The sequence below is a fragment of the Antechinus flavipes genome, chromosome 2 (assembly GCF_016432865.1).
Source record: "Antechinus flavipes isolate AdamAnt ecotype Samford, QLD, Australia chromosome 2, AdamAnt_v2, whole genome shotgun sequence".
Classification (NCBI taxonomy): domain Eukaryota; kingdom Metazoa; phylum Chordata; class Mammalia; order Dasyuromorphia; family Dasyuridae; genus Antechinus; species Antechinus flavipes.
In genome coordinates this window covers 642,270,074-642,289,372 of record NC_067399.1, presented here as the reverse complement: position 1 = coordinate 642,289,372, position 19,299 = coordinate 642,270,074, and the positions used below count along the sequence as shown (strand labels likewise).

At 41.6% G+C, this 19,299-nt stretch overlaps 1 protein-coding gene across 1 annotated transcript; it reads right to left on the bottom strand.

Moving 5' to 3' along the window:
* Positions 1-598: 598 nt before the first annotated feature.
* On the bottom strand, positions 599-19,299 carry LOC127551997 (stomatin-like protein 1). The gene is made up of 3 exons (XM_051982321.1): positions 18,084-19,299; positions 8,420-8,641; positions 599-5,612 (listed from the first exon to the last, which is right to left on the bottom strand). Exons 1-3 carry the CDS (start codon positions 18,256-18,258, stop codon positions 5,419-5,421), a joined length of 591 nt encoding a protein of 196 aa, XP_051838281.1. The 5' UTR covers positions 18,259-19,299; the 3' UTR covers positions 599-5,418.

Sequence of the window (19,299 nt, the reverse complement as noted above, 5' to 3'; positions counted from 1 at the left end):
AACCATAGGGATTGAGGAAGAATATCCCATTTCGGGATAGTGGTAGGATACAAATCAAAATTCAAATGAACATAAATCAGAGATTTGATTAAGTTAAGAGTGAGGGGTTTGGGGGAAAGACCAAGGCCTCAACCTTCCCCTTACATGCTTCTCCACTTCTCAGGACCCTTTTTTGAGCATTTAGAATTTATAAAAGGCCTTGTAACTCCAGGGCATGCCCATAATCTGTTGGTTCCTCTTAGATGGGGAACCCTCCTAAACAATCACCTCTGTCTACACCCAGAGAAAGTACTTCGAGAACTGAGTATGGATCACAACATAGCATTTTCTCTCTTTTTGTTGTATGCTTGCATTTTGTTTTGCTCCTCACTTTTTTCCCTTTTTGATCTTATTTTGTATGTATTTTTGTATTGTATAACTATTTTGCATATATTGGATTTAGGGGTGGGGGTGGGGGAAGAGAGGGAAATTTGGAACACAAAGTTTTATAAGGGTCAATGTTGAAAAATTATCCATGCATGTGTTTTGAAAATAAAAAGCTTTAATAAAAACAAACAAACAAACAAACAAATACAAAAAACAGCTCTGAAATCAAGTATATTGTGGGGACTATATTCTTTATTGTACACACCTGCTTTTAGTATTTATTCACCATTCACAATTTGGCTCCAGTCATACTTTTCAGACAGTCCTTATTACTTCCATGTGACTCTTCTAAATCACAAATAAGCTGTTCCCTCCGATTCATTACTCCATCTACCACCTCTTTGTCAGCTGCACAAACCTGAAATGCCTTCCTTTTATACCTTCGCCTTTTAGAATTCTTAGATCTTTTCAGACTCAGTTTTAACTGCTACCTCCTACAAGGAGATTTTCAATCAATGATCAATATTATTAAATTAAATTACCAATATTATTAAATGCCAGGCACTGTGTTAAGATCCAGGAATACAAAGAAAAGGAAAAAAGTATGGGTCTGTCCTTAAGAAGCTCATATTCTAACGAAGTCAACATATACAGAATTATATATTTATGTCTACATGGATGTGTATGTATATATCTATGTGTTGTAATTTTAAGAGAGAATCTGGCACAGAGAGGAAATGGGGAGGGTGTCTACCCATCATGGCCCCTTATTGAGGGTATCATGGTATAGGTCCAAGAGTACTAGATTTGCAATCTCAGCTCTGATGCTTGAATGTGTGACCATGAGGAAGGCATTGCGCTTCTCTGAGCCTCAAACTACAAAAAGAAGCGACAAACACACAGTGTTTGTCTCACAACATTGCTTTGCAACAAAAGACAAAATAGATTTCTGTGATTATTAACCAGGATGAAATTCAGCATTGTGGCTGGCCAGGGGCAGGAGGAAGACCGACAAGAACTGCCATAATCTTGCAAGGAAGCTAATGAAATACACTCTTCATAAAAGCAGGCCCAGCAGCCAAGCTCACACATCACCACAGCCATTCAAAAACCACCCAAAAGTCATGTTTAAGATTTTGAATGACCCAGTAAGATCAGGAGTGAAACAAGGTTGCCCACTCTCACTGTTACTGTTCAATATTGTATTAGAAACACTAGCCTCGGCAATAAGAATCGAGAAAGAGATTAAAGGAATTAGAGTAGGTAAAGAGGAAACCAAATTATCACTCTTTGCTGATGATATGATGGTATATTTAGAGAACCCCAGAGATTCTACTAAGTTATTAGAAATAATCTACACCTTTAGCAAAGTTGCAGGATACAAAATAAACCCACATAAGTCATCAGCATTCTTATATATCACTAACAAAATCCAACAGTCAGAGTTACAAAGAGAAATTCCATTTAAAGTAACTACTGATAGTATAAAATACTTGGGAATCTATCTGCCAAGGGAGAATCAGAAACTTTATGAGCAAAACTACAAAACACTTTCCACATAAATTAAGTCTGATCTAATCAATTGGAAGAATATTAAATGCTCTTGGATTGGGCGAGCAAATATAATAAAGATGACAATACTACCTAAATTAATCTATTTATTTAGCGCTATACTGATCAGGCTCTCAAAAAACTACTTTAATGACCTAGGAAAAATAACAAAGATTTTGAATGAGTCTCCATGTTACAGCTGGACTGTCCATCATGGCAGACATAAGAGCAAAAACTCTCGGGCTTTCTTGTCAGGAAGGAGGCATAAACTTGATCAGGCAGGCAGAAGCTAATCAAAGCTGAGAATCCCTTTGGTGTGAACTTTGTTTCTATTGGGAAGACAGAGAATTGAACCTAAGTATGGGTGTTCCACTGGTGAACCCCTGGTGAATCTGGTTGGGGTTTAGTGTGAGTATAAAAGGGCGAATTATGCTGATGGACCTACAAATTCAATTTGTAGTGGGTCAATTGGGTGGCAGGCACCCAAATTCAAAAGTATTCAAAAATTCAAAAGCTTTGGTATAATCAAAAAATACTCTAACAATATCTCACAAAAGGGAAAATAAGGTTGCTTCAACTAGACCCATGGAATGCTATTTAGAAAGGAAACTTTCAGTCTCTCCCCTTATTTTTCAAATGAACTGAAATGAGAGAGGGGAGGGGAGACCAATAACTTGGGTTTAATTAAACGGGGACTTGCATCCAGATCTCCTAAGACTGCTAATTCTATTTTAATATCTTAATAAGGATCAGCATTAAGTTTACTGATCTGTTTTAAGAAACTACTGTTTCTCCCACTAAAAACACTAAGTATGATGATAAGATTAAACTTTAGGTCCCTACAGAGCAGGCACGAATTAAGCAACTGAATGGGATTTAGGTTCTTATAGTGGATGTAGACAATAATAAAGTTCAGTGCTTTACCAAGATGGCGTGCCCTATCCCCACATGTGGCTTTGGATTTAAGGAGCTCCTTTGCCTCTTCAAGCATTAAGTGACAGGCCTAAGGCGTGACCGTTATCATCCTGTCTGGCTTTCTCTGGATATCTTACAACTTATCAATATCCTTCCTGAAATATGGCATTAAAACCGAACATAACCCTTCATTTTACAGAGAAGAAAACTGAAGTTTAGAGAGATTGTGATTTCTCTGATATCATACGACTAGTAAATGTGTGAGGGAGGATTCAAACATTTCAATAAATCTCAAGATCTACTCAAGCCTCAAGCTATTTAACTGCCTGTTTTTATTCAAGCTCTCAATTAAAAAATAATTTAAAAAAATCTGTCCAATTTAGGTTTTAACATTTTATCTTTTTCAGGAGAGAAGAGGAGGGTTCAGATCTATTTCATCCATAAAAGGAACTCTCAGTGTGCAGATTCCCTCTACTGATGCAAACTGTGAACCCATCTATAATTCAGAGAGTTATGGGGCATAGAGAAGTTAATGACCTGCTCCTGGCCATTCAGGAAGACTTGGATCCCAGTCTCCCTAGCTTTGTATCCAAATGAAAAGTGAAAGTATGGCTGTGTCAAGAATGCTCAGGCACGTGCTAACATCACAAAAAAAATACAAAATAAGAATAAAAAATGTCTTTAAAAAAAATGTTTTCCAATTTCTTGTTTGGTGAATAAAAATAACGTCCTATATAATTGCACATTTGGCATTTGGTCAGCTTAAAAGATGAAAACTAAAGTTCCTTGGGGACACACCTTGGGGATGCACTATACCATATCTGGTGGAAAGAAAGGGAAGGGAGCGTCACTTTTCCTTGTAAGGACAGGCGGGCCACCTTCCAAATAGCCCTAAATTGCCCTCCCTCAAACTCCACAACTAACAAGAGTAGTTTTGGTTTCCTTTCACTTCTGCTTCTCTACCCACCCTTTCTTATTTTTCAGAAACTGAAACTCTTGAGTGATGTTACCCATGTCATAGTTCTCCTTTCCCCTAAACTACGCTCCTTCCTGTCCCACATCCTGCTTCTTGTTCGTTCTCCCACTTGCCAAAAACATGTTCTTTGAGACTTGGGGCACAGAGGTAACTTTTTGCTCTTCTGGAAAGGGCCACTGGATTAGGAGTCATAAGTATAGGTCATCTTCTTAACCAGATTTACCACTTTGGGCAAGGCACTTACCTTCCCAAAGTCTGCTTCTCCATTTAGAAGAGCAGGTAGCCCAAGAAGTTCTCTGAGATCCTAAGAACTAAGCTGTAGACTGCAGTGATTCTCAAATTTTTGTTCTCAGTATCTTCATGTTGTTAAAAAACTATCGAGGATCTGTTCAAAGAGTTTTTGTTCACATGGGTTATATTTATAGCTATTTACTATATTAGAAATAAAAAATCATTTTGAATTTGTAGACCCTCTGAAAGGGTTTCAGAGACCCCAACAATTTTTTGGACTTTACTTTGAGGACCACAGCTAGAGTATCAAAGTGGAAGATCCAGCTGGTAAGTTTGCTAACAAAGCTGGGATTCCATGGCTCCTGGTCCTGGGATTTTTCCACTTGACTAAACTATTCCCCACCTTGGGGAAGACAGGAGCAGATCAGGCCCAGGGGAATGAGACTCTGGAATCTGTGATTTTCCTGAACTTTTCACTCCTTTACTTCCAGGATGAAAACAATGGCAGGAGAACCCGAGATTCATACCCTGTTTGGAAACACAGGTGATTTTTAACTAGCTGGGTGGGCTCTGGGATTCCTCCACAGAATCTGCCTTTCTTTCTCGATTTTAAACACACAAATCAGGTTTTTTAGTCTTTTAATTTAAAACACAAACAAAAACAATTCAGTCTAGAGCCAGGATCTGTAAACGTGCCCCACCTCCCCACCTCCCCATCACATGCAGCATGGGGAAGACAGACACCCCTCAGTCCCAAGAGGTTGCAGACCTGCTGGGGAAGGGGCCAGCCCCTTCTCCCCATTCTAAGGCGTTGCCAGGGCCCCAGAGCCCCCAGCTTCTGTCCCTAGTCCCCTGGTTCCTCTTCTGGATTCCATTGGTTGTAGGAGGCCTGTCTTCCTGGGCTGAGCTGGCAGTGTTCCCCTCTTCTTCCTTCTCCTCTTTCTCCTTCTCCTCCTCCTCCTCCTCCAAGGTCCAGCTGAAGCTTTCCCCATTATTGCAGTTCTTGATCATTACTGCCTTCCTGCTGACCTCCTGCCACACAATGTTCCCAGCAGCACACTCCAACACTGGGTTATAGATTGCCGGGTCATGCTCCTGGGGTTGCCCAGGGTGGTCCTGTCTCCACAGACACGGCAGGAGTCCCTGGAGAGCACACATTGGTCTTCTCCTGCTCCGTGGTGTCCCCGGCACAGGGCTGAACCTCAGGAAAATATCACAAGAATGAAACTGGGTGAGGAAGACGGGAGAACCAGAGCAGGAAAGGGCAGGAACCATCCCCTTTGCCAGTGCCATTTTATATTCCAAAGAAGTAGCCAACAAGCACCTCAGAGGGCTGGGGACTCGCGCAGGGGACAGAGGCAGACCTTGCCGCTCTTCCGCTACCCCATGGCTTTCAGGAGCAGCTCCAGCTTCATGGCCACGTTCAAATCCCCCTTCACCTTCAGCCGCCCGCTCATATAGGCTCCGAGGGGCCGCAGTTCCCCCGAAAACAGGGCTAGCAGATCGGCCTCGGTCATTTCCAAAACGACATCTGGGCTGCCTTCAGGCGCCCCGTGCCCGATCTTCCCGCTCCCTGGAGGACAAAAGAGAAGCGGGGGATGCCGTTAGAAAGACTTCAAGAGATTGGGTTAGTCCAGTCCTTCTGGAGAACAACCTGGACCTGCGCCCAAAGGGCCCTCTGACTCAGCAGTAGCACTAGGAGGTCTCCGTCTCAAAGAGATCAAAATAAAAAGGAAAAGGAGCCACACGTACAAAAATGTAACAGCAAAGAATGGAAATTAAGGGGAGGCTCAGCAGTTGGGGAATGACTGAAGTGGTGCTGTACAATTGGGATGAAATATCAGTGTGCTCCAAGAACTGACAGGCAGGACGATTCCAGATAAATCTGGGAAGACCTAGATGAACTGATACAAAGTGAAGTGAGTAGAACCAGATCATTGTACACAGTAACAGGAAGGCTGTGTGATAATCAATTGTGAAAGACTTGGCTGTTCGGATCAAGGCAATGATCCAAGACAATTCCAAAAGAACGATGATAAAAAATACCATTCATATGTTTAGAAGAATTGTATATGTTTCACTTATATTGGATTGTTTGCTGTCTGGGGAAGGGAGGAAGAAAAATCTGGAACACAAGCTTTTGTAAGGGTGAATGTTGGAAACTATCCTTGCATGTTTGAAAATAAAAAGCTATTATTAAAAAAAAATTCATCTCCAGAGAGGTAACTGATGAATTTTCAGTGCAGACTGAAGCATATTATCACATTTGAAAGGGCTTTGGAAATGGCAAAGTGCTTTATTATTATTATTTTAAAATTTTTATTATTTTGCTCTTCTTGAAGTAGGTAGTTAAGCATTTATGTGTCAGGTGCTATGCTAAGTGCTGGAAAGAGGGTTTGGCATGAGAGGACCTGAGTTCAAATTCAAGCTATGGCCTTTACTGGACGACTTTCAGGAAATCCCTTAACTTCTATCAGGAATGAGGGTGTCTGTCTCTAAGAGCTCCTAGGGACTGAAATCAGTAGATTTGGATCCGGAAGGAAGCAGGGTGGCTGAGGCTGTCTAGCCCAACTCCCTCATTTCAAAGAGAAGAAAACTTGCAGAGGTTTTGCATCCAACCTAAGATCAGCTAGTTAAGCATCTGAGGTAGAATCTGGAACCAGATCATCTAATTTCAAAGCCAGTACTTCCCTCAAGGTACCCTTTCAGCCCATAGAGGCAGCAGGGCCATGTAGCAATCAAAAACTGAGCCCGAGGTCCTGGGTTCAAATTCTACCTCTCATTACTATCAGTTCCTCATAGTCTTCTTCTATAATGAGGAGGTTGGAGGAGGCCTCCTAAATCCTCTTTCATTGATAAATCTATGAATCTTGGACTATTTGACAGCTTAGTTTCTTTGTGTTTTTCCTCACTGCATCCTTTCTCAAAGGATAAATGAGACCTGAATCTCAAGAGTTTGCTAGGAGATGACGTGAGACAATGTGTGTAAAACTTTTTGTGACCCAAATGTGGAAAGAAAGAAGGAAATGTGCATTTATTAAGAGCCTACTGTTTTCTAAGCACTGTGCTAAGTGCTTTATAAATATTATCTCCCTTGATTCAAACAGTAACCCAGACAGGCGGGTGCTATTATGGTCTCCACTTCACAGCCAAGGGTAAACCAGCAGGGAAGTGGTCCCACAACTAGTGAATTTTTCTAGTCTCCCTCATTTCAGTCCTGCTGCTCTAGTCACTGAACCACCAGCTGGGGACTATAGAACGCAGACATTATCCAGATCATTACCTTCTTGTCTTTTCTAAGAGAGTTTTCCCTTCACACTTAAAGTTCTACGGACTATTATTATCATCATAGTTGTTGTTGGCATTGCTTTCTCTAGGTCTCAGGGGCCTTAGATGGAATCCAAAAGACTTCTGGCCAATCATCATACAATTTGGGAGACTTCCTTTGGGGACCTACTTATCCATTGGTTTTAGAAATATTTTGGTAGCAAATGAATAAATAATAATGGCTAATATTTATGTGGTAGCTAGCTAGTGCAGTAGATAGAGCACCAGGCCTGGAGTCAGGAAGAACCAAATTCAAATCTGGCTTCAGATACTTACTAGCTGTATGATCCCGAGCAAGTCCCTCAGTTTGATCATCTGTAAAATAGGCTAGAGGAGGAAATGGCGGACCACGCCAGTATCTTTGCCAAGAAAACCCGATGTTCACAAAGAGTAGGACACAAATGAAACTACTAAATGATAACATTTCATATGTGGTTCTTTAAGATCTGCCAAGCACAAAATGGAAGGAAGGAAGGAAGGAAGGAAGAAAGGAAGAGATAGAGAAAGGAAGGGAGGGAGAAAGAGAGAAAGGAAGGAAGAAAAGGAGGGAGGAAGGGAGAAAAAAGAAACAAAGAAAAGAAATAAGGAAAACTTAAAATAAAAATTAAAAAAAGCACTTCACATATAGTCTCTTATTTGACGCTAAATGCAGCCAACTCTCCATTATCCAGAGATATAGACAACCTAAAACAATGGATAATCTCCAATTCCTTCCTATTCACCTTTGCAAGAACAGAGTAAGAGACACCCACATTCATCCACATAGTATCTCTCTACTACCCAGTACAGTGCCTGATACAAAGGAGGCTCTTAATATGCTGTTTATTCAATTGAACTGAATTTTCCAACTTCCCAAACTCCATTTGGCTACACTATCCTGGCAGGATCCAGCATCTCCTGGGATCATAAAAGGGGAGAAGTGGCAAAAAAAATTATCCAACTCCAAAATCATCTCTGAAATGGATGGATTATAGGGCAGATTGTCCCCAAACTGAAAAATCAAGATTCATGTTCAGAAAGGGACCCCAGAGGAATCTGGAAGGGCATCTCTACCTGTAGTGAGATCAATGAAGTAGGTGTTATGGGCACTGGTAGGCAGGAAGATGTTGAACTGGTAGCACGCTTGGACTTGACTGACCAAAGCTTCAGACAGAAACAGCTCCACGGCGGCCAGCAGCTCCTCCACCGTTGGCCTTTTCTCTGTGCTGCCATTGCCAGTTGGGTTGTTGGCAGAGGGGGGCGACCCTTCTACTTCATTCACTATCTCCATGGTGTCTAATAAGCAGAAAAATCAGATAATGGGAGAGAAGAGTGAGCAGATGGTTGTGTTCGCCAATTGCTGATCCAACCCAGAACTGCAGAACCTCAGTACTGGAAGGAACCTTAGAAACCCTATTAACCAACACTCACCTACAGCCAGCTATAGTGAGGGTTAAATGAGATAACGGAGCTAAAGGACTCTGCAAAGTCCTTAAGGGGCTGGGTAAAGGCTAGCTATGGTCATATTATCTTAGGCTTTCTATTTCTCACCAAACAACTCGGGCAGTGAATAGAGAAGGGAGCCCCCAAGTCAGGAAGACTAGGTTCTAACATTTACTGACTGTACAAATTTCTTTCTTACAGTACTCTGAGCAACTCTAAGACTAGATATCATAGAAAAGGGACCAACCTTCATCAGCAGAGATGCTTTGTCTAAGAGCTCCTAAATCAATTTCCTCCCTTCCTTCTCTTCCACCAATTGGTCTCTTTTTCAGACCGAGTTTCAAGAAAACGAGGGTCCCAAGATGGACCTTCCATGTCTCCCCCATCAGACTCTTTAAAAGAAAGCTCATCTATCCTCTGAATTGATTTTTCCATTCTGGGAAGTCTGCCAACCCCATCTCATACTGCCTTTCCCAGCCCCTTTATTTCCTATCAGATCAACGCAGCATTTCAACTTCAGTATCCCCTGGCAACATTTTCTACTGGCCCATCTTTTGAGGATCAAAAACCCAGTGGAAATTGCCCAAAATAAGAGACGAGGGGCAGAAAGTTATTGACAAAGGGGAGGGTTTATGGAGTCAAACTCGCTTTGGGAGCCCCAAAGAAATACAGATAAAAATTTGGGAGAAGACAAGAGGAAGCGGAGGGAAGCAGAGCATGACCTCAGAGACACCATCCTCAAAAGCTTAAAGATTCCTAGAAGAATCACAGGAGAGTCTTTAGACACCCTGATGCCGACCTTTCTCTCAATTTACAATCCCTTCCAGACCTCCCTGACTGGTGGATAACCAGACCCTTGCAGAGACAGCGAGCCGGCTCACTCCCAAGGCAAGTCCCATTGGGTAGCTGTTATGCTGAGCTGAAATCTCCCTCCCTTCCCCATTGGTCCTGTCTCTGTCCTCTGGGGCTTTGCAGGATGAAGCCCGTTCCTTGCCCTGGTACCATCTTTTCCTATATCTGAGCCACAAAAATGTGACTGGACAGAAGGTGATGCTCCAGGACGTGCTTGCTTAGCTTAGGGGACAACTCTTCTTCCCCTTAAGTTTAATTCCCTACAATGACCCATTCTCACTACCTTCATTACTTTTGTTGCTTTCCTCTCTACCTGCATGAAGAATCCTGGGATGGGATGAAGAGTTTCTCATCTATCCCCAAACATCTGGCTGCTGAGACTTTTTGATTTTACTCCAACACGGTTGGCAGGGCAGTTTTTAGAGCTTCATCTGGTACCAGGAGAACTGAGTTCAAATCACACCTGACACTAGCTCCGATACTGGCCGGGTGAACATGCAAAAGATACTTCACTTCTTTGCCTCCATTTTCTCATCTATAAAATGAAGGGGTTGGACCCAATGTCTTTAATCCTCCATCCAGTTCAAGAGCTCTTTTCTCGGACTTCTGGCCAAGATGGCAGAGAGGAGGCTCACAGCTGTGTAAGCTCTGCGTTTTTCTCTCAGAATCCTTTTCATTACAAGCCTCTGAATTAATGCTTGACTGAAAAAAAAACCCACAAATAGTTACCAAGAGAAGCCATCCTTGAGATTCTCCAAGAAAGGTCTGTTTTTGTGCGAGGGCGGGGACGGTTTTAGATCAGGCGCAGGCTGAGGGCAGACAGGCAGCAGCGGCGAGAGTACGGCAGGCAGCTCAGAGCCGAGCAGACCAGAGGGGGGTGGGGTGTGATCGCAGCCATCTCTGCTGGGAGAGCTTTGCTACAGGATTGGACACTTTGCCCTGGCAGCAACAGCCTAGCAGAGAAGCTAAAAACACCGGGTGGGGGGGGGGGTGAAGAATACAACCTCAAACAGCTGGAGTCTCTCGGGACCTGGCCACCCCTCCCCCACAGTGTCTAAGCACGCTCTCGGATCTCAGAATGCAGGCGCAGCAGCCATCGCTGTCCTGTTAGGGCCTCACTGCTGCCCCCCGCAGTCTGTAGAGGAAGCTCGATAACACCACCCGACCCCTCCCCCAAAAAAGCAGACTCCAAATTAGGGGTGATTTCTTTTTCTCTTTTTGCTAGTTTGTCTTTGATTCTTTGACAAAATGAGCAAAAAACTGAAGAGGACTTTAACCCTTGACAGCTTCTATACAGATAGAGAACAGACTCTAAATCCTGAGACTAAAAACAGACAGTCCCCAGGTGAATCCCCAAAGGAGGAGATCATCTGTTCCTCAGCACAGATGAACCTCATAGAAGTAATTAAAAAGGCTCTCACAAGGGAGCTAGAAGAAAAATGGGGAAAGCAGAATGAGGCTTGGCAAGACAGGCTGGAGAAGTCATCCCACTCAGTTAAAGAGAGAGTGGATAAAAAAATGAAATCCTTGAAAAATAGGATTAGTGAACTGGAAACAGAAAACAGCTCTCTAAAAAACAAAATTGGCGAAATGGAAAAAAATTCCACAGAACAAAAGAACTTAATGGAACAATTAGAAAAATATTTTTAAAAAGTGAGTGAAGAAAATACTTCATTGAAAATTGGACAATTTCACTCCCAAGGCAAGTCCCATTGGGTAGTTGTTATGCTGAGCTGAAATCTCCCTCTGTTTATGCTTTTCTCCCTTCTTGAATTGAACTGAATTGAACAATTGGAATTGAATGACTCGAGGAGACAAGAAGAATCAGTCAAGCAAATCCAAAAAAATCAAACAATGGAGAAAAATGTGAAATACCTTCTGGGAAAGACAACAGACCTGGAAAACAGATCCAGGAGAGACAACCTGAGAATCATCGGACTTCCAGAAAAGTATGATGAAAAAAAGAGCCTGGACACTATTTTCCAGGAAATTATCAAAGAGAACTGCCCAGAAGTCATAGAAACAGAGGGTAAAATAGACACTGAAAGAATTCATCGATCACCCACTGAAAGGGATCCTAAAATCAAAACACCAAGGAATATAGTGGCCAAATGCCAGGACCCTCAGATGAAGGAAAAAATATTGCAAGCGGCTAGAAAAACCCAATTCAAGTATCGAGGAGCCACAATAAGGATCACCCAGGATCTGGCAGCATCCACACTAAAAGATCGAAGGGCCTGGAATATGATATTCCGAAAGGCTAAGGAACTTGGTATGCAACCAAAAATAACTTACCCAGCGAGAATGAGCATCTTTTTCCAGGGAAGAAGATGGACATTCAACGAAGTAAGCGAATTTCACCTATTTTTGATGAAAAAGCCAGAACTTAACAAAAAGTTTGATCTACAAATATAGAACTCAAGAGAAATCTAAAAAGGTAAAGATTAATCTTGGGAACTATATTTCTGATATAAAGAGGTATAAAGAATACATGTATACCTTATTCTAGAACTGATGTGGAAAGGACATTGTACCAGAAAAAGGGGAAAGTGGGGGTACTACATCTCATGAAGAGGCAAAGGAACCTATTATATCTGAGAGAAAGAATGGAGGGGGATGAATATAGTGGGTATCTTACTGCCTTCAGAATTGGCTTTAAGAGAAAAATTTTAGACGTATTCAATCTATGGTGAAACTTCTCCCACCTCATTGAAAAGTGAGAAGGGAAAAGTGAAAAGGGAAGGAATAAGCTAAGGGGAAGGGAATACGGAAACTGGGAGGGAAAGGGGTAAGATAAGGGGAGGAACTCTAAGGCGGGGGGAGGGATACTAAAAAGGGAAGGCTGTGAGAAGCAAGTGATGCTCACAAGCTTAATACTGGGAAGGGGGGTAAAGGGGAAAGAAGGGAGAAAAGCATAAACCGGGGTTAACAAGATGGCAAGTAATACAGAATTGGTCATTTTAACCATAAATGTGAACGGGGTAAACTCCCCCATAAAGAGGAAGTGGTTAGCAGAATGGATTAAAAACCAGAATCCTACAATATGTTGTTTACAGGAAACACACCTGAAGTGGGGAGATACATGCAGATTAAAGGTAAAAGACTGGAGCAAAATCTACTATGCTTCGGGTGAAGTCAAAAAAGCAGGGGTAGCCATCCTGATCTCAGATCAAGCTAAAGCAAAAATTGATCTAATTAAAAGAGATAAGGGAGGGCACTATATCTTGCTAAAGGGTAGCATGGATAATGAAGCACTATCTATATTAAACATATATGCACCAAGTGGGGTAGCATCTAAATTCTTAAAAGAGAAATTAAGAGAGCTGCAAGAAGAAATAGACAGTAAAACTATAATAGTGGGAGATCTTAACCTTGCACTCTCAGAATTAGATAAATCAAACCACAAAATAAATAAGAAAGAAGTCAAAGAGGTAAATAGAATACTAGAAAAGTTAGATATGATAGATCTCTGGAGAAAATGTAATGGAGACAGAAAGGAGTACACTTTGTTTTCAGCAGTTCATGGAACCTCTACAAAAATTGACCATATATTAGGACATAAAAACCTCAAACTCAAATGCAGTAAGGCAGAAATAGTAAATGCATCCTTTTCAGACCACGATGCAATGAAAATTACATTCAACAAAAAACCAGGGGGAAGTAGACCAAAAAATAATTGGAAACTAAATAATCTCATACTAAAGAATGATTGGGTGAAACAGCAAATCATAGACATAATTAATAACTTCACCCAAGAAAACGATAATAATGAGACATCATACCAAAATGTATGGGATGAAGCCAAAGCGGTACTAAGGGGAAATTTCATATCTCTAGAGGCCTATTTGTACAAAATAGAGAAAGAGAAGGTCAATGAATTGGGCTTGCAACTAAAAATGCTAGAAAAGGAACAAATTAAAAACCCTCAGTCAAACCCTAAACTTGAAATTCTAAAAATAAAAGGAGAGATCAATAAAATTGAAAGTAAAAAAACTATTGAATTAATTAATAAAACTAAGAGTTGGTTCTGTGAAAAAACCAACAAAATAGACAAACCCTTAGTAAATCTGATTAAAAAAAGGAAAGAGGAAAATCAGATTATTAGTCTTAAAAATGAAAAGGGAGAACTCGCCACTAACGAAGAGGAAATTAGAGCAATAATTAGGAGTTACTTTGCCCAACTTTATGCTAATAAATTCGACAACTTAAATGAAATAGAAGAATACCTCCAAAAATATAGCTTGCCCAAACTAACAGAGGAAGAAGTAAATATCCTAAACAGTCCCATTTCAGAAAAGGAAATAGAACAAACTATCAACCAACTCCCTAAGAAAAAATCCGCAGGATCAGATGGATTTACATGTGAATTCTATCAAACATTTAAAGAACAATTAACTCCAATGCTAAATAAACTATTTGAAAAAATAGGGATTGAAGGAGTCCTACCGAACTCCTTTTATGACACAGACATGGTACTGATACCTAAACCAGGTAGGTTGAAAACAGAGAAAGAAAATTATAGACCAATCTCCCTAATGAATAGTGATGTTAAAATCTTAAATAAAATATTAGCAAAAAGATTACAGAAAATCATCCCCAGGATAATACACTATGACCAAGTAGGATTTATACCAGGAATGCAGGGCTGGTTCAATATTAGGAAAACTATTAGCATAATTGACTATATCAATAACCAAACGAACAAAAACCATATGATCATCTCAATAGATGCAGAAAAAGCATTTGATAAAATCCAACATTCATTCCTAATAAAAAAAACTTGAGAGCATAGGAATAAATGGACTTTTCCTTAAAATAGTCAGGAGCATATATTTAAAACCATCAGTAAGCATCATATGCAATGGGGAAAAACTGGAACCTTTCCCAGTAAGATCTGGAGTGAAGCAAGGTTGCCCACTATCACCATTATTATTCAATATCATATTAGAAACATTAGCCTTTCAATAAGAGTCGAGAAAGAGATTAAAGAAATTAGAGTAGGCAATGAGGAAACTAAACTATCACTCTTTGCAGATGATATGATGGTATACCTAGAGAACCCCAGAGATTCTACTAAAAAGATATTAGAAATAATTCATAATTTTAGCAAAGTAGCAGGATACAAAATAAATCCCCATAAATCCTCAGCATTTTTATACATCACCAACAAAATCCAAGAGCAAGAGATACAAAGAGAAATTCCATTCAAAATAACTGCTGATAGCATAAAATATTTGGGAATCTGTCTACCAAAGGAAAGTCAGGAATTATATGAGCAAAATTACAAAAAACTTTCCACACAAATAAAGTCAGACTTAAATAATTGGAAAAATATTAAGTGCTCTTGGATAAGCCGAGTGAATATAATAAAGATGACAATACTCCCTAAACTAATCTATTTATTTAGTGCTATACCAATCAGACTTCCAAGAAAATATTTTAATGATCTAGAAAAAATAACCACAAAATTCATATGGAACAATAAAAAGTCGAGAATCTCAAGGGAATTAATGAAAAAAAATCAAATGAAGGTGGCCTAGCTGTACCTGATCTAAATTATATTATAAAGCAGCAGTCACCAAAACCATTTGGTATTGGCTAAGAAATAGATTAGTTGATCAGTGGAAAAGGATAGGTTCACAAGACAGAATAGTCAACTATAGTAATCTAGTGTTTGACAAACCCAAAGATCCTAACTTTTAGGATATGAATTCATTATTTGATAAAAACTGCTGGGATAACTGGAAATTAGTATGGCAGAAATTAGGCATGGACCCACACTTAACACCATATACCAAGATAAGATCAAAATGGGTCCATGACCTAGGCATAAAGAACGAGATTATAAATAAATTAGAGGAACATAGGATAGTTTATCTCTCAGACATGTGGAGGAGAAAGAAATTTGTGACCAAAGATGAATTAGAGACCATTACTGATCACAAAATAGAAAATTTTGATTATATCAAATTAAAAAGCCTTTGTACAAACAGAACGAATGCAAACATGATTAGAACGGAAGCAACAAACTGGGAAAACATCTTCACAGTTAAAGGTTCTGATAAAGGCCTCATTTCCAAAATATATAGAGAACTGACTCTAATTTATAAAAAATCAAGCCATTCTCCAATTGATAAATGGTCAAAGGATATGAACAGACAATTTTCAGAGGATGAAATTGAAACTATTACCACTCATATGAAAGAGTGTTCCAAATCATTATTGATCAGAGAAATGCAAATTAAGACAACTCTGAGATATCACTACACACCTGTCAGATTGGCTAAGATGACAGGAAAAAATAATGATGAATGTTGGAGGGGACGCGGGAAAACTGGGACATTGATGCATTGTTGGTGGAGTTGTGAACGAATCCAACCATTCTGGAGAGCAATCTGTAATTATGCCCCAAAAGATTATCAAATTGTGCATACCCTTTGATCCAGCAGTGTTTCTACTGGGCTTATACTCCAAAGAGATAATAAAGAAGGGAAAGGTTCCTGTATGTGCCAAAATGTTTGTGGCAGCCCTGTTTGTAGTGGCTAGAAACTGGAAACTGAGTGAATGCCCATCAATTGGAGAATGGCTGGGTAAATTGTGGTATATGAATGTTATGGAATATTATTGTTCTGTAAGAAATGACCAGCAGGATGAATACAGAGAGGCTTGGAGAGACTTACATGATGCTAAGTGAAATGAGCAGAACTAGGAGATCATTATACACTTCGACAATGATACTGTTTGAGGATGTATTCTGATGGAAGTGGATTTCTTTGACAAAAAGACCTAACTCAGTTTCAATTGATCAATGATGGACAGAAGCAGCTACACCCAAAGAATGAACATTGGGAAACAAATGTGAACTATTTGCATCTTTGTTTTTCTTCCCAGGTTATTTTTACCTTCTGAGTCCAATTCTCCCTGTGCAACAAGAGAACTGTTCAGTTCTGCAAACATATATTGTATCTAGGATATACTGCAACATATCTAACATATATAGGACTGCTTGCCATCTAGGGGAGGGGGTGGAGGGAGGGAGGGGAAAAATTGAAATAGAAGCCAGTGCAAGGGATAATGTTGTAAAAAATTACCCTGGCATGGATTCTGTCAATATAAAGTTATTATTAAATAAAATGAAATAAAATATATAAAAAAAAGAGCTCTTTTCTCTTATATCCATGTTTTCTGGTCCCTCATCACTTCTTACTTGGACTATTAGAACAGCCTCCAAACTGAAATTGTGGGCTCTTCCCTCCTCAGCTACTAATATAATCCTCCTAACACCTGACCATTATCACTCCTTTCTTTTTTCCCTCCCCCACCTATCTACTGTTATTCAAAAGTCTTCCCCTCAAGCTTCATCCCTAAATCACCAATTACTACAGGACATTTCAAACTGTGTGTCCCTGGGACATCTGAAACCCAACCTGTCTAACCCTTAAATAACCACCTTTCCCGCCCCGCCCCAAACCCTTCTCCTCTTCCAAATTTCCTTATTTTTATGGAAGGAAACAGACATCCTTCTGAGCTCCCAGGTTCACAGAGCTGTCATTGCCCTAAGCTCCTCCCTCTCCCCCATAGCCAGTCTCTTCCCTTCCCTCCTGGCAATCTTTCTCCCATCCAGCATCTTTCTCCGCTCACTTCAGACCGCCATCACCCATGGCCTCCATCACTGCGCCCGCCTCCTCATACATCTCTCTGCCTAAAGACATTCACCTCTCCAACCCATCCCCCCACAATGGCTGCCCCAGTAATTTTCCTTAAGTGCCCATCTGACTACATAATTCTGCACTCAATAGACTCCAGCAGCTTCCAAATGCCTCTCAGAGAAAGGAAAAATCCCTCTTTAGCTCTGAAAGCCCCTCACAAGCTGGCCCTCCCTCCCTGCCTCATTGTCTCCCCTGCCACACTCACAGTCCGCCATGGGCCCCTCCAGGGTCTCTCCCTCCCATCTCTCTGTCTCCAGTGGCCAAAGCCTGTGTCTAAAATACTGCCTCACTGTCTCTCTTCCTTTAAGATACAGACTTGTACGGGAAGCCTTTTCTGGACCCATCCCCTTCCTCCCACCAAACTATCTTGGATTTAATTAACTACTTGGTGAATCAGTTAATTAGCAACTATTTGCACGTATTCACTACTTTCATGCCTCTATTATTTAGACATGTACCGGTCATCTTCCCTACTGGAAGGAAAGCTCCCTGGGAGCAGGCACCCAATAAACTCGTATCGATTGATGATTGATCCATTGATGCTTCCAGACCACTACCTCTCATTGCTGGCCCAAGAACACTCAGCCCTCAGCTCTCCTTTGCCCCATCACCTTCTACCTCGCCTTTTCCTCAATTATTCCCTGCTCACCACAACAATAAGCTTGTTCTGCACATCCATGGCTTGTAGATAACAGGACCCAATGTTTGTGGACTGAACGTCTCTCGGCCCCTACCTGTCTCGGTTGTCACAGGAGCGTGTCCGCTGCCGCCGGCACCAAAGAAGTGGAGCGCCAGCTGTTGGATGGCGCTGTCCAGGCCGGGCAGAGCGGGGGTCTCCGGGGGCGCCTGCAGCACGGCCTCCACCGTCAGCTCCACTCGGTCCACTTCCAGGCCCCACACCTTGGTCATGTCGTTGATCTCCAGCTGAAGGCAGGGTGACGGCAAGTCAGAATGGGCAGAGAGGATGGGAGGAAAGAAGGGTGGGGTTGGTAATAAGGGGGAAGTCGGCGGACAATCATGCGCTTTGTTTCATCCCCGGGCACCAAGCCGGCCCTGCCGGTCACCCAGGGGAAGCTGTGGGCTTGCTCGGTCTTCTGTCCGAGTCTAGGAGGGAATTCACACAGGGATCTCCAGCCGCGAGCATCGGGACACCCCGGGCTCAGCCCGCCCTGGAGAAGTGTCCCAGGAACCCACCCTGCTTCCTCAGAAAGTGCTTGTGGGCACAGGTGCATTTTATTTTGATGAGAGTTGTATAATGAAAATGTTCTGATTCTCACCAAAATTTGGGATCGCGAGGGTGAAAAAAACCTTAGACTAGGAATCAGGAGACCTGGCACTTGCCTTGAGCTTGCTACTGTCCCACAAATCCCTTCTCAGTTTCCACATCAGTAAAATGGGAATCACAATCCCTACCCTGCTTTCCTCACAGATGTGGAAGGTTTAAGTGAGGTGATGGGATAAAAAGTGCCATATGGGTGTGACATGCCGCCAAGGCCATCAGCCCTGATGATACCCTGTAAAATGAGGGTCAGGGACTTGGCCCCTCCCATGAGAACCTTCCATCCAGCCAGTCCCTGTTTCACTCTCCCCAGCCGCTTCAGGAAGGGAAACAGAAGGATCCTTAGGAGATCAGAACGCTGAGGGTCAGGAAACGACCCAGCCTCTACAGGTAAGGAGCCCTTTTCTGAGCCAGTGTTGCCCCTCAGGAGCAAGGAAATTCAGTCTGACTCTTTATGGACCATACACTATTTAAGAAGAGGTCGCAGTCAGAGATCCCAGTTATGGAAGAATGGCCTCTACATGTCCAAATAAAGCTGAAGGAATCCCTGGGGCAATTTAAAAACTCACAAATAAGGGAATTATAACATGGGATCCACTGACCACTGCTACAGCAGAAGGAGCCCTAGCTCCTTGACCTTGACTTGATTTCACTCTCTCTCTGTCCCCTCC